The 13,764-nt window shown below is 31.0% G+C and overlaps 1 protein-coding gene across 8 annotated transcripts in view; it reads left to right on the top strand.

Moving 5' to 3' along the window:
* LOC132750885 (anoctamin-4-like) overlaps positions 1–13,764 on the top strand; it is a 78,359-nt gene that overhangs the window by 1,565 nt on the left and 63,030 nt on the right. For 5 of the 8 annotated variants that reach the window (XM_060740948.1, XM_060740949.1, XM_060740951.1 and 2 more), the window contains exons 2-4: positions 620–676; positions 9,804–9,962; positions 13,606–13,676. In XM_060740948.1, the coding sequence (XP_060596931.1) occupies positions 620–676; positions 9,804–9,962; positions 13,606–13,676 (287 nt within the window). Of the gene's footprint in view, positions 1–619; positions 677–3,049; positions 3,371–6,162; positions 6,383–9,803; positions 9,963–13,605; positions 13,677–13,764 lie in introns of those variants that run through there. The other 3 variants (XM_060740956.1, XM_060740955.1, XM_060740953.1) reach the window with 3 other exon arrangements.

The following is a 13,764-nucleotide window of genomic DNA, read 5'->3' as shown; positions in this document are numbered from 1 at the left end:
TAATAATATTTAAATTAAAGTAAATATTATTTCTCGGATATTTATTAGATAATAGAAAATCAAAATCAGGAAAATAATCAGGATTTAAGCAAAATTGAACTAGAGGTTGTAAGTTACAGAAAGCAAGCAAATAGCAAAGCTATCACAACCATGATTTATAGGTTATAGAAAAATATAGTATTACATGTACAAGTAATTATTTATATTTTAAAATAATTTGTTATTTATTGTAGAAGATTCTATATTTTTTTTTACCAGATTATGATAGTAATTTTAGACACAGACAATAGCTAGTCTAACTATTACATGTACAATGCATATACACTGGCACCATCATTTGTTGACCAGCTACACTTGTAAGATCTGTTGAACAGTGATGCCTTGATTCCTATGACATATTGAAATGTCCTCTTTTGTTCATTAATTACATCTAACAATCATTTACCACAAATTTGCTTTAGAAAATTATTCATGACAATGTGTATTTAACTAAAGCATGCATTTTGTACATTTATTTGTATTGTTTCAGGCTTTCAGCTAATTGCCATATGTTACATGGTGTTTTCTGTTTGTTAACAATAAATCATCATTTGATAAACTGATTTCTTCATTTTTCTAGCTGTAGCAGGAGGAGGAAAGCATGTTACTCAAATATCGTACAAACCTATAGCTGATAGTAAGTCAAGTGCAATTATTACATAGTAAAGCACCCACCCTGTTCGGCTTATCAGTTAACAATGTTGTCATAGCACTTGTTAGGTTACTAACTGAAGTAGCAAGGACAAAAAAGGTTCATTTTAGTTTTTGTATGGAAACTCGGCATGTGACAAAAGTAAAAAATCATCATTATTTGTGTGGCTCTTATTTTGGTGGTTTTCGGTGCTATTAAAGTCAGTCCATGAATTTAAGATCCAACAAAATTTTATTTTGTCTGCTTTAGAAATAGTTAAACTGTTGACTTTACATTATTTGCATTAAATACTTTTTTGACAAATACAGACAATCCATGAATTAAAGCAACATTTTTTGGAGGGAAAAAACATGAAATTTCATGCGCAAGAAATCATGTGAATTCACAGTACATCATGAAACTTTTTGTATTAAACGGCCAATAATTATGATCTTTGAAAGATAGAAATAAGAACTGAAACAAAAGCATCAGGCTATTAAAAGTATTAAATTCTGTATAAAACGTTTCAATTACCGAACTTGTCACTTGAGTTTCTTTTACATGAACTATTAAGAACCAGAACTTCTTATATGTATATACATGTACGTGTATTAATATACTATGTACATGTATGTATAATGCATGCTCTATTTTATTTCTCATGAAAGATTGTAATTCTTAACTTTTTCAGAAAATTATGTGGAGCTTCGGTACATGTAATAAGAATTAAATATGAGAAATGTGGTTAGAATAAAATACATATATATGAAAAAAAGCTACAATATTTATATGGCAGTTAATATTTTTTCCACACTGTTGGTCTGTTCAGTTTTATACATGTACATGCACATGTAATACTGAAAAACACATAATATCATAAAAATACCAAAGGATATATGCATAATAATGCTATCATAGAAGTATATACATGAATTGATATAATAGAAAAACATAAACAACAATATATAAATACACAATTGATATCACAGAAATACAAATATATCAAATCACAGAAACACACATAAGATCACAGAAATGAACAAATGATATCATAGAAATATATATTGAAATCTGAATAAAGACATATCACATGATGTAAATTATAACTATAAATCAAAGTAAAAATATGTTTAGTAAATATCAGTGTTTATGCACATTAGATTTACAATAAGCTTTTGAGTTGAAATTAACCAGCATCTAATAAGCTTGAAACATAGTTCATCTGGTGTAAATTATAACATAAATCCACCAAAGGTACCAGCACAATTGTTTAATGTACAAAGTTGATCAGTGTTTATGCTACAGTTAGATTGGGGTCACTACACTAAGGCTTCTTGTAGTTGAGCAGGTATGTAACCAGCATCTCTAAGTAACAGCTGATAGAAACTTAGTTCATCTGGCTTGATCACAGATTACAGATTAGTAAATATTGTTTTTTCCTGGCTTTCTGTTTACATTTTAAGATTTTACCTGGAAACAATGTGAATATATTTGACCAAGAGGAATTTCTTATCAAGACTGATAAATTAATCATTTGGCTTCATTTAGATTTTTTTTCATTGATAAAAAAACATCATTTTACATCAAATATTTTTAAAAATCTCTTTCTGATTTGAATGCAGTTTAAAAATTCAAGGGAAACCACCTACAAGCCATTAAATTCCCTTTTATATCTAGATTAGGTCTTTAAGCTTGACTTTAAAAAACTACGATATCCAATTTTATGAATAGGGAAGAACTAGTGTACTGTAAAGGCATAGATGCTGATGACAGTGACATCATGTCACATCTTGGTTAAGCCTTTATTGTACCACTCTATTTGTTCACTATTGCTTTTCATCATCATTTTATGACCTTCACCTTCATCCCTAGGCATGAGTAAGGTAGGCTTATCATTTGTCTGTGACAGGTACTCGTATACTCTCGTTCATACTTTAAAGAAGTAGCTTAGCTTCATGCAAATATAATGTAACCCCTTTCTGTTGATAGAATATATAAAAATAACTCTGCAGATCTTCTTTCAATTTCCAAAAATGATTCAAAAGAATTATTGGCCTCTTTCAGATAATCTTAACAATAATTTAATGTATACATCTTAAGATTCATGTCTGTGAAAGGTAATGATTTTATTGTACACTTAGAACAGACATGTTTGACTTTATCATAAATAATTGATAACATGGTTAAGTTCATGTAAGATTTTGTTTCAAGTTATTTCTTAACATGCATTCAGTGTCTTATTAAAGATCGGTAACACCTTTCTGATTAATTCTGTGAACTAAATCACAATAGGCGTTGATCATATCACATGACAACAGGAAGTAATATCATATCTATTTTTAAATGGAACGGTAACCAAGGTGACAATGAAATCAACAATCTGTCGGAAACAAGATTTATACAGTATTGTTGTTAGCTAGGACTATTGATTGACAAGGTGTATTCGATAGACATATTTATACAAGATGATAAAACAAAAATCTATATTGTTTTCTAATGTGACTTACATAATTATCTTAGTGATTCTTTTCTGATATTATTGTGACATTTATTAAGATAACAATGTTGTTATCAGAGGGATTTTATTGTCCTCGTAATCTGTTGTCTGTAAGATATAGGAAGTTATATTGTATTGTTATGACACAAGTGACCTTTCTATAGGGTCTTTTGGACAATACATCATGCATTTTTTGCCTTCAGGTAATTATCAGTGCAATCTTATTTGGCTAAACGTAATATAGTCTTGTTGCTATTGTTAAAGTATCTATCTTGGTTGCAGTGACCTAAATTTGAAACTGGGTCAAAGCAGAATCAGTGATTGTCAAATATTTTGATAGACTGAAACCTGCATACATTTTGCAAATGTTCAAACTTGATATCAAATAGCATGTAGTTCTAACGCCCTGTCGGTTTTAACGCTTTTACACACTTAATTTCTTAAATGGACTTGTCCAACTTCCATTTTTAAGACTGTCCATTATCAATTATGGGTATATATCAAGATGAGACCTTAAAGCTAACAGTAGAGAGCCTGGGCAGACTCAAGGGAAGTCTAGGCTAGCCTTGTTCTATACTGGTGGCAAAGGCTAATCACCAATTAGCAGATTATAGTTAAAATGCTGGTCCCTATTAAAGCTAGAGCCTTTATCATGCTAGGTCATACAAATAAAATACAAATGTATATGACCTTGATACCAGACCCTTACACATGTATGACCTTGACCTTCTATGTCAATTTTTCCAAAGTGGCTATTTGAGAGGTGGTTACTGTTTAATAATGTGAGCATTGTTTTTCACAAACACATCTTGATATTTTTTATCATGAATATCTTTATAAATAACTTGAACAGTTAAGCAAGTTAGATTAAATCTCCATTATCTTATATTAAGATAATATGTAGTAATACACATACATAATTTATTATATTGACCCTAAAAGTTCACTATAAGTAATGACATTGAAAACAGATCAGTCATACATTTAGAACAGTTCAATCAGGTTTGCTCACTCTAAAACTCACCTGAGTAGCGCATTTATAATTTTAAAATTAGGTTTATACTGAATATAATTACGTGTCATTAATAATATATTATTCTTTATTTTTTGATAGCTGTTAGCTAAGTGACAAAGCCTATGCCTCAAGTTTAAAACAAATTGTCAGCCTGCACTTATTGCAATCTGTCTAGACTTGTCAACTTCTAAATTTTAGTTATCAATGCTGAATCCCTCAAATTAACATCAAACTGTTTCAAATATAAACACATAATAATAATTTATAAGCACATTGGGCTGTTCCAAATATAAACACATTGGGCTGTTTTAGATATAAACGCATTGGGCTGTTTTAAATATAAACACATTAACCTGTTCCAAATATATAGCTGGGCAAACCCATTTAAATTATTTTGGCACATTTGTAGTCAATTCAGTTTAACTTAATTTAAACAAACTTCAAATATCAGAAAAACCTTACTGTTTGTTTAACATTTTGGTGATGAATGTTTGCCTACACAAGTATGTACAAATATAATTGTAAAACCTTGTCCTTCTGGTTATAGTGTATGACAAACAAGATCAAAAATAGCCTTTGACAAGTTGTAGGCGGTCAAATAAGACTTTATAGTTACCATGTCTTGAATTAATTATAAGACGATCTGTAAAGGTAAAAAAATGAACCAACTTTTTGATTGAAATGGTTTCATATTGACCTCAATTTTCACCTCTGGCCTTGCTGTACTCATTTATTACACTTTATTGAACTGCCTTCAGTAATCTCCCATAGGCAAATGGGAGTTATTCTTACTGTTAATTCAAGTGTATCATCATACATGTGACTAAAAATTTTATACTAGTACTTTTTCACAGTAAAAGTCTGAAAAATAAAAACTTATAGAAACAGTGTCCCAATGAAGTATTTGTACAGGGTATTAAAATAAATATTTTAAACAAATAGGTTTGTGAGTAAACAGCAAAAATATCATGCCTAGTAATACTGTTACCCTCGGCTTAAACATATTTTCCTCAGGAGGATACTTACACTGTTACTCACAAACCGTTTGTTGTTTATATAATAGTTCAGATTACTATAATCAAACTCTTTTTTCAACAGTATTTCACAGCCAAAAGTTAAGCCCTTAGCCTGCTGGTATAAAGCCAGGCCTGCCTGCGCATCAATGCAGTTCTCTAAGTTCTATACAGTACTTTTGTTAGCTATTTTGTTTGGTTTTGGTTATTGAAATCCCTAAAACTTTAAATGGACTCTTTCAAATTCAATGCAGGGCAAATCCATTATCTAAATTAAGCAGATTAATATTCTGGTCTGTTAGTATATATGTATATGCTACCCTCACTGACTTCATTATTTCATACTATCGGCATAGCTGGTCTGTTTGTTGTTGTTGTTGTTGCTTCAGGGTCATTATCAAGACTTTGAAGTATACTATTTGTAAATTATATCAAGTTCACTTAAGGAATGTTGGTTCTACTCGGTGTCTGTTTGTGCATGAAATATGATGTAAGGAAGGACACCTGAGGTCTTACTCCACCAGTATAGCTGAAAAGTCACCGTATGACCTGTACTCTGTTGGTGCGCCGTAAAACCCAACCAAAAACAGTAAAAATATCAAGTTCATATATATTCAAAGGGGCTTTTATCAGAATAACTATTAATTTAAGTTTTATAGTCATTTAGCATTTAGTTAAAGATTGTGCACTATAAATGTATAAAAAATATTGCAAAATATCCAGTTCACTTATGAATATAATGTATAAAAAAAGTAAAAATATAGGTGTGTTATCTGGTGTGAAAAATCCTCTTTTCAGGCAAAGGGAGAGCAAAATAAAATAACTAGATAACTATTTGAAGATTATTCTTATCTAACTTTCAAAATAAAAATTTACTTTGCATTTAATTTCAATCAAAAATCAGATCGATAATCTCCTTAGGATGAAATGGGCAATTGCGTGAAATGATTCCATACAGTGTAGGCGAGGGAGGGATGTTTATTTGCATTTAGCATATTTTGATATTGTCAAGTGATTATTTATCTTAAAGCAAAGATGTTAAAGATATTTTCGAACATATAAATGTAGTTTAGAGAAAACTTTTTGTGAAATATTGAACTATTTTGGATAAAAAAAGAGTTAAATATCAGTGGAGTTATAAATGTGTTGTGTCCAGTAAAACATGGTGTTAAACCCAACGGCACATGGTGAGAAATATCTTTTAAAATTAGTTATTTACATGTATATAAACATTGAAATCACAGTGAGACAGAATTATTAGCTTTATATATATACATGTATTCATAACTGGCACATTCTGTAAGCTTCAATGAAATACGGATATCACAGTACTTACAATTTTGCTAATTCACAGAATGACATAGCTTTAATGTATTTATAATTGACACATACGGTATGTAAGCTTGATACATGTATTTGTGCTTAAGATATGATTTGGGGGGTTTGTGTATACATGTATGAATACCCATTACAAATCATGTTATAAACTGTTGGATTTTAAGTTTTAACAAAATAATTTCAATTCTTATTGTAATTATAAAAATAATAAGTAATAATGATTGGTCCAATTTAATCAAAGAATATGGGTTTTATTTCTTTAGATCTTTCCATCTGACAGTCTCTGAAAATAAATTTCTTTCCAACAATCACCCTCACACTTCCCCACATCCATTTACAATTACATTTTGAAATTCAGAGTAACCTTAGAATTTAATATTATACCCATGCAATTAAAGTTTATGTTTAAACCTTTGAAATGCAGCATTATAAATCCATATGACTTTTCTATGATTCCAACATTCAATCAGGCTAGAATTAACATTTATGCTTGGCTGATTTGTTTGAGTATTATTATATCAATATATATCCTTTGAACTTCTGAACTGTTCTGAATTCACAGTACAAGTTGGAGGTGTTTATTTATATTATATGCAAAATTGCAAATTAAGTCTTAGTATAGGTTGATACGTTAACATGCTTATATAATATGTCTTTTTGATATAGGATATACTATGTTATTTAATCTCTTTCTGACAGTTACATGAATATTTTTAAGGGGGGGGGGGGACCCCAAAAAACAACTACAACTGTTCATCTACAAATGATTAGAAATGTATTTTATGTGCCAGTTATAAATCTTACTCAGTAAAGAAGCTGAGTTCCAACATTCTTCCCCCTAGTCTTAGATCTCTCTGTCTGATGATGATTCTATGATAACATAAACTGTTTTACCCCTGTGAGAAATGTTTGTTTTTAGATAAACCATAGAAATCTCTTGCTCAACATTAGCTGTTGAATAATTAATACCATTATTATTGGTTGAGTTATCATTCTCATATTTCATTATTCTTGATACAATATTTAGATGAGGGAGTTTTGAAAAATGATAAAAACGACTTTTTATATCTACCAATATTATAGCAGCATGCCTCCAGGTTCATGTTAATTTTCATGAAAATGTTTGAAATGTATAAAAAAGTAAAATATTAAATTGTCAAGTGAACAAAGAAAGTATTATACTCATTGCAAACATTGCAAATCTGTGAAAATTCAGGATATACGAAAACAGTACTATAAGTATAACTACATGTAGATAAGTCATGCACTAAAAATATGGTGATGAAAAGTGCAAAATCAGTCATAATATATAGTAGCTCTATTGCGAATATTTGTACTTTTTAAAAAATATAAGTACATTTTTCTCAAGGTTAATTTTCTTGAAATATTTTGGCTCACCTGGAGGCATGCAGCTAGAAGTACTGTCTCTTGTGAACAAATGTATAATACATTTATAATTTTACCATATATTTATTGCAAGTTAGTTTCTTTAAAAGTGATTATTAGCTCTGTTTATGCATTCAAATGCAACTTTTAACAATATAACTTAATCATCTTACACAAAATAAATTTAGAGATTTTTTAGCTTTCTTTTATAATTTTTTATGCACCAGTCAGTACATGAATTGTAACCATTCCCAATTTAAACCCCACCTCTGGAAATAGAGGCTTTTGGTTTTACTAATCCCTGGTAACGAACCTCCTCTCTGGATAGAGTCAGGTGGACTTATTTGCAATTATCCCCAGCCATTTTGACACCAAAATTGACCCTGCAGTGGGGGCAGAAATTTGGCCCTGCAAAACAAACCCCGGCCCTACCTGTTTTGGAAGGAAGACAGTTTAAAAATTGACCGATGCATAGCTTTTAAAGTTTCTCTCATTACAAATTAACTAAATACCGACTTTGATATTACATGTATATAGCTCGACTTTTGTAAGCTTGGACAAGGTTTAGGTTTAATATTACTCTAAATATTACATTATTTATGATAGACCCTCATATTCCTGGGTTACATTAGCTAATATATATAGTATTATGACATTTATGTTAATCTGTCAATAGTTATTAGCTAGGGACACATCAATTACTGTCTGAAAGTTGTATGTAAGATATTAATAACCTTATATGTCAATATGTTAATGGTATGTGCTTTTACCCATTACCTACTGGGACTAAAAGTGATATAAGCCTATGATACCAGTATTGAGCCTTAGGCCAGCCTGCACATGCCTGCAGTCTGACCAGGCTGTATACTGCTGGTAGCTCAACTTTTGTGTTTTTATACTAAGAATTTGAAATCTCTTTAAACTTTGAATGGACTGTTCCATATTAACAGGGCAAGTCCATTACACAAATTCAGCAGGTTAAGGGTTAATTTTCTGAATGCCAAATGTGTTAATGACTCACCTATGGCACCAGTTTAAAGTAAGGTCAGTCTGCAAATCCATGCTGCTGATCCAAATTCTGGACTGTTAATCAATTTCCTTAAGTATTTATATACTGGTAGTGAAACCCTTTTAATTAAATGAACAAACATTTTGAAATGTAAAGCTTTGGGGAAGTTTATCTTGCACAAGTTAACTGGTATTCAGGTGAGAGGTATATGTCTCAAATGTCCTCCATTGACCTTTACTGGTTGATGAATGGCTGGTGCATTATAATAATATTTATATTGCAGATAATTACACCTTGCAGATCTGTACCTTATACCTTGCTTCCTTGTTGAACTTTAACCAGATGTTGTCAGATTCTTTTCTTGCTCTATAATTTAGTTGTTGTCTGTTTTCACATTACTTTTTATTTTAACTTGTAAATAATCTGACCAAATTTCATAATTTCTTTTAGAAATAATGCTACCCAAAATATGAAATTCTTGAAATTTTTAATATGATTATTCAGGTACATAAAGCAAATCATGGTCTTCTCAAATTATATTCCAACTGGTTTATATTTCACTGTGAGATATAATTTGTATTTATATTCTACAAAACTACAAAATGTACTCACTTTTGACTAGAATGACTATAATTGTATTATACAAACATGTGAAAATTGTTTTCATGATTTGAGTCAATATTGAAGTTATTAATTTTATCTAAAGTTTTCAATTGATTGTTTTCAGGGACATAATATAATGTCAACCTGTATCTATATTGTATCAAAATTCATAAACTTGCGATATAAAACTACATTTGAATAAAATACTTTTATTATAAGCATCCTACAAGTTTTATTTGTAAGTGTATTTAATTTTGTTGTTTATTTTACAGCAACAGTAGCACCAGCACCATACCAGGCACCTGTCCCTCCTCCTCAAGACGGTAACCTGTATCCAGCAATCGGGCAGCCGGCCCAACCCTCTCATGCCAACCCTATTGGATTTGAAGATACAGCTGCTCCAACTAAACCAATTGGCTTTGAAATGCAAGGTAATTTATTGTGTCGCTTCTACAGAGTAGTGGGGCGACATCTGTACATCTGTCTGTCACAAAACTCCTCAAAAACTACTGGTTCATTTTCATCTAAACTTTACAGGAATGATCAGTAACAAGTCTAGTTGTGCATATCATAAGCATTTTCTGGTTCAATGATTATTGTCAGAGTTATGGCCCTTTAATGATCTTAATTTTTTTAAAATTTCCGGATTTAACTCCTCTTATACCACTTATGAAATTTCAGTGAAACTTTACAGGATTGATTGGAAGCTCACTTTCTTGTGCATATTACACAGGTTTTTAGGTTGAATAATTTTTGGCTGAGTTATGGCTATCATGAGGTGACACATGTGATCACTGATTGCTCTTGTTATAATTGTTATATCATATGATAAAAAGGAGAAAATTACAGTGGCTGGTCTTTAGAGCAGACCTATTAGCTTAATAACAATGGCTAAATTAGTAATAGTTGCTACAAAAATCCAAATTATACCATAGTATTATGGTAATAAATAATTGTATCAATTAGTATGTGAGTGGGCAACTTCCTTTTGAAGACAGATACTGTTTATTTATCAAAAAAAAATATAAGCATAAAAAATGGAGAGATTATGGTTGCCTTCATTTGGTCACTTACACATGTACCTCTTATTTCTGGAGGTTTTGACTTGGGTCACAGACCACCAATGATTCCATGTGAGAGTAACTGTTATCCTGCTAGCTTAATGAGTGTCAGTGCAATTGCTCATCAGTGCTTGCATAAAATAATGCTGCTTGCACACAGGGATGCCTGAGATCACCCTGTGCCAGTAAATCTTGATAGTGACCATATGACCTGTACAAGATTAGTGTGCCTTAAAAACAAAGCAAGCCAAAAAAGAAAAGAAAGAATAAAAATAGACATTATATACATTAAAATGTCATTATAGAATCTAAAGATGTTTATTAAATATGCATCAGCTTGTCATAATGTCTATGCATTTTCTGTCTAAATTTTCATCCTGCTTTGTGACATACAATTAGCAGATGTCTTGGGGTTATAAAAACCCTGATGATGTATATACATGTATATGTCTGTCATAGTTCAGAACTGTTCACTATTTAGGGGAGAAGATGTGTAAACGGCCAGAGAGCTCGGTCAGTAGAGCCGGGGAAGGGTATTCCTAGGGTCCCGGGTTTGAGTCTCTGACAGGCTGCACATATTTCTCACCTGTGGCATTTGGCGCCCAACAGGGGACTGTGACTGCATATAGATTCAGAACTGCTCACTAGTGGAGAAGATGTGAAAGCGGCCAGATAGCTCAGACTTTAGAGACGCAGAACGGTAATCCGAGGGTCACTGGTCAGGCTGCACATTTTTCTCACCCTGTGGCATGTAAAATTAGTAGAAGGTCAGGACGTTATGATTCCCAACAATGAATACTGTCCTCTTGTATGGTTGTCAGTGAAAATACAAATGTGTGTTTTAACCATACCCTGCTGTTTTAAACCTTACCATTCTAAATACAACTGTACTTGAAATGGACTTGTTCAACTTTCAATCTGCACTAAACCATTCATCATTTTTAAGGAAAAACATGAACTGACTGAATAAATGGCACAGATGTGCTGGCTGATATTTTAGTTACATGGTTAAAAACTATTACTTCCTGACATGCAGTTTGAGTTAAAATATTTAGAAGCATTATCTATTGAAATTTTTAATTTTTTTTTGGTGATGGCCAAAAATTCCCTTGTAAAAAACTTTTCATTTGTTCACAAACAAAAAAAAAGCAAAATTGCTTAACAAAAAAAACAACTTTACATTATAACATTGTCTCTGTTATTCACAATAAGAAAATGATGTTTTATCATTTTGCAATCTTTTCGTCACAATATCCAAGGTGTATATATCATAGCATTTTATATTTAATGTTTGTTTCATTGCTTTAAAGTTGAGAAATATTGATATCAATAAAGAGCACATGCTGGTTAAATCATGTAAACACAATTTTTTATAACATTTGAACCAGTATTCTATATATCCTTAACCTGCGTGCACCGGAGTTTTAAGACTTGTCCACAGGAATTGAGCCATTTGCCAGGCTATACATTTGTGAGACCAGGACTGGTGGTTCTAAATTATTGATAGTTGAATTATTGTATTTTGATATTGAAATCCCTTAATTTTCAAATGGACTGTTCCAAATTCAAAGCAGGCAAATCCATTATATTAAATTCAGTAGGTAAGGTTGAATAAATTTTAATTTGTTGGTAAGAGAAGATGATTATGTGTTTTACATGTAGATTTTGTTCACACATTTGCTTGAATGGCTGACTGGATGTTTATAAGGGCATGAAACCATGTTAACCTTATATAATTATATAGCAAAAAGTAAAATTTATTATATGTTGTGTTTATTGTAAACCATACCCTGTCAAATTTGAATAATGTAATTTTTAGTAGGGGTGTGTCCCTTGGTTCCAGTTGGTTCAAATTTGTTAACGGGTGATGGTTTTACTTTTTGTATGTTCAAGTATATTTACTTGAGCCCATAACCTGTTGGAAACCTCCATGCAGACTGAACAAGCTCTGTACATTATTGTTTTCTGAATGGACTAACTAATAGTTAAAGCTAAACAGATCTATTTAAAGGGACTCCACAGTGGTTTTTTGACATGATGGAACTGAAAATAATTTTTTCGAAATTAATTCCCCATTTGATGTAGATCTAGACCAATACCATGTGTGCAAAATTATTGTTTGCTCATTCCGTTTTTCCAGAATAATTATTGACCCAAAATTGAAAAGCATTGCAATGCTTTTCACTGAAATCAGTCTTAGAAGTGCACAAAATAATGATTTTCAATTTATTTCTGAGTGTATTTCTTACTTCTCTTTTGCACATCTTTCTGTTTTAAGTGCCCCAGCTGATTTATGTAAGAAATTCAAATTTTATGTTTTTAATTAGGCTTTTGGACTCAGTGGAGTTCCTTTAACAAACTCAGCAGGTTAAGGTTTAATTATATGAAAATACATGTATATGAAAAATGTTATGAGAAAATCAACTCCAATAAAATCAATCATTAATAAGTAATAAACAAATAGTATTTGTGCTTAAATCTTATTAGGTTTATGTACAGGCCACATTATTTTGATAAAATGATACTGTGTAAAAGAAGCATATTTTGTAAGGTTATAAGGCATAATGTATAAATAAGGAACAAGATAATTGTCACAAACATTTGTCATTGGTGATATTGATTCTCTGTAACTTCATTATAATAATAATGAGTTTTTAATGCTCTAAACATTGGGCACACTAATAATGAGATTTTCTTATGTGACCACGGGCCACTAGAAAAATGCAACATCTCTCATGCCTCCTAGCAATATTTTAGCAGTATATAACATACATTGTATATGACACTATTAGGGTGATACCAAAAAAAAAAGAAAGAAAAATTATTATCAACACTTACATAAAGTATGGGGAAACTTTCTACAACTGCAACTTGATGTTGTGAGTTTATGAAAAACAATCTATTAAAAAGACTGAAAATTTATCAAACATAATTATATATTAGGGTAATTATCAATAAAAATTGCCGAAAAAGCTGTGAAATATATCTTTATTTTTTTGTAAATCTATTTCAGCTGTGAACAATGAAGACAATGGACCTACGGTGGTGATCTCAGAGACAGTTCCACTGGATAATAAAAAAGGGGTAATTATAAAGTTGACTGCTTGAAATACAGTCCAGCTTCTTCGTTACAAAAGAATGATTTGAGCCACGTCACGACAAAACCAACATA

The sequence above is a fragment of the Ruditapes philippinarum genome, unplaced genomic scaffold (genome assembly GCF_026571515.1).
Source record: "Ruditapes philippinarum isolate M1 unplaced genomic scaffold, ASM2657151v2 ctg1086_1_1_1_1, whole genome shotgun sequence".
Lineage (NCBI taxonomy): Eukaryota > Metazoa > Mollusca > Bivalvia > Venerida > Veneridae > Ruditapes > Ruditapes philippinarum.
Note: the sequence above shows the minus strand (reverse complement) of the source record. Positions and strands in the feature narration are given on the sequence as shown.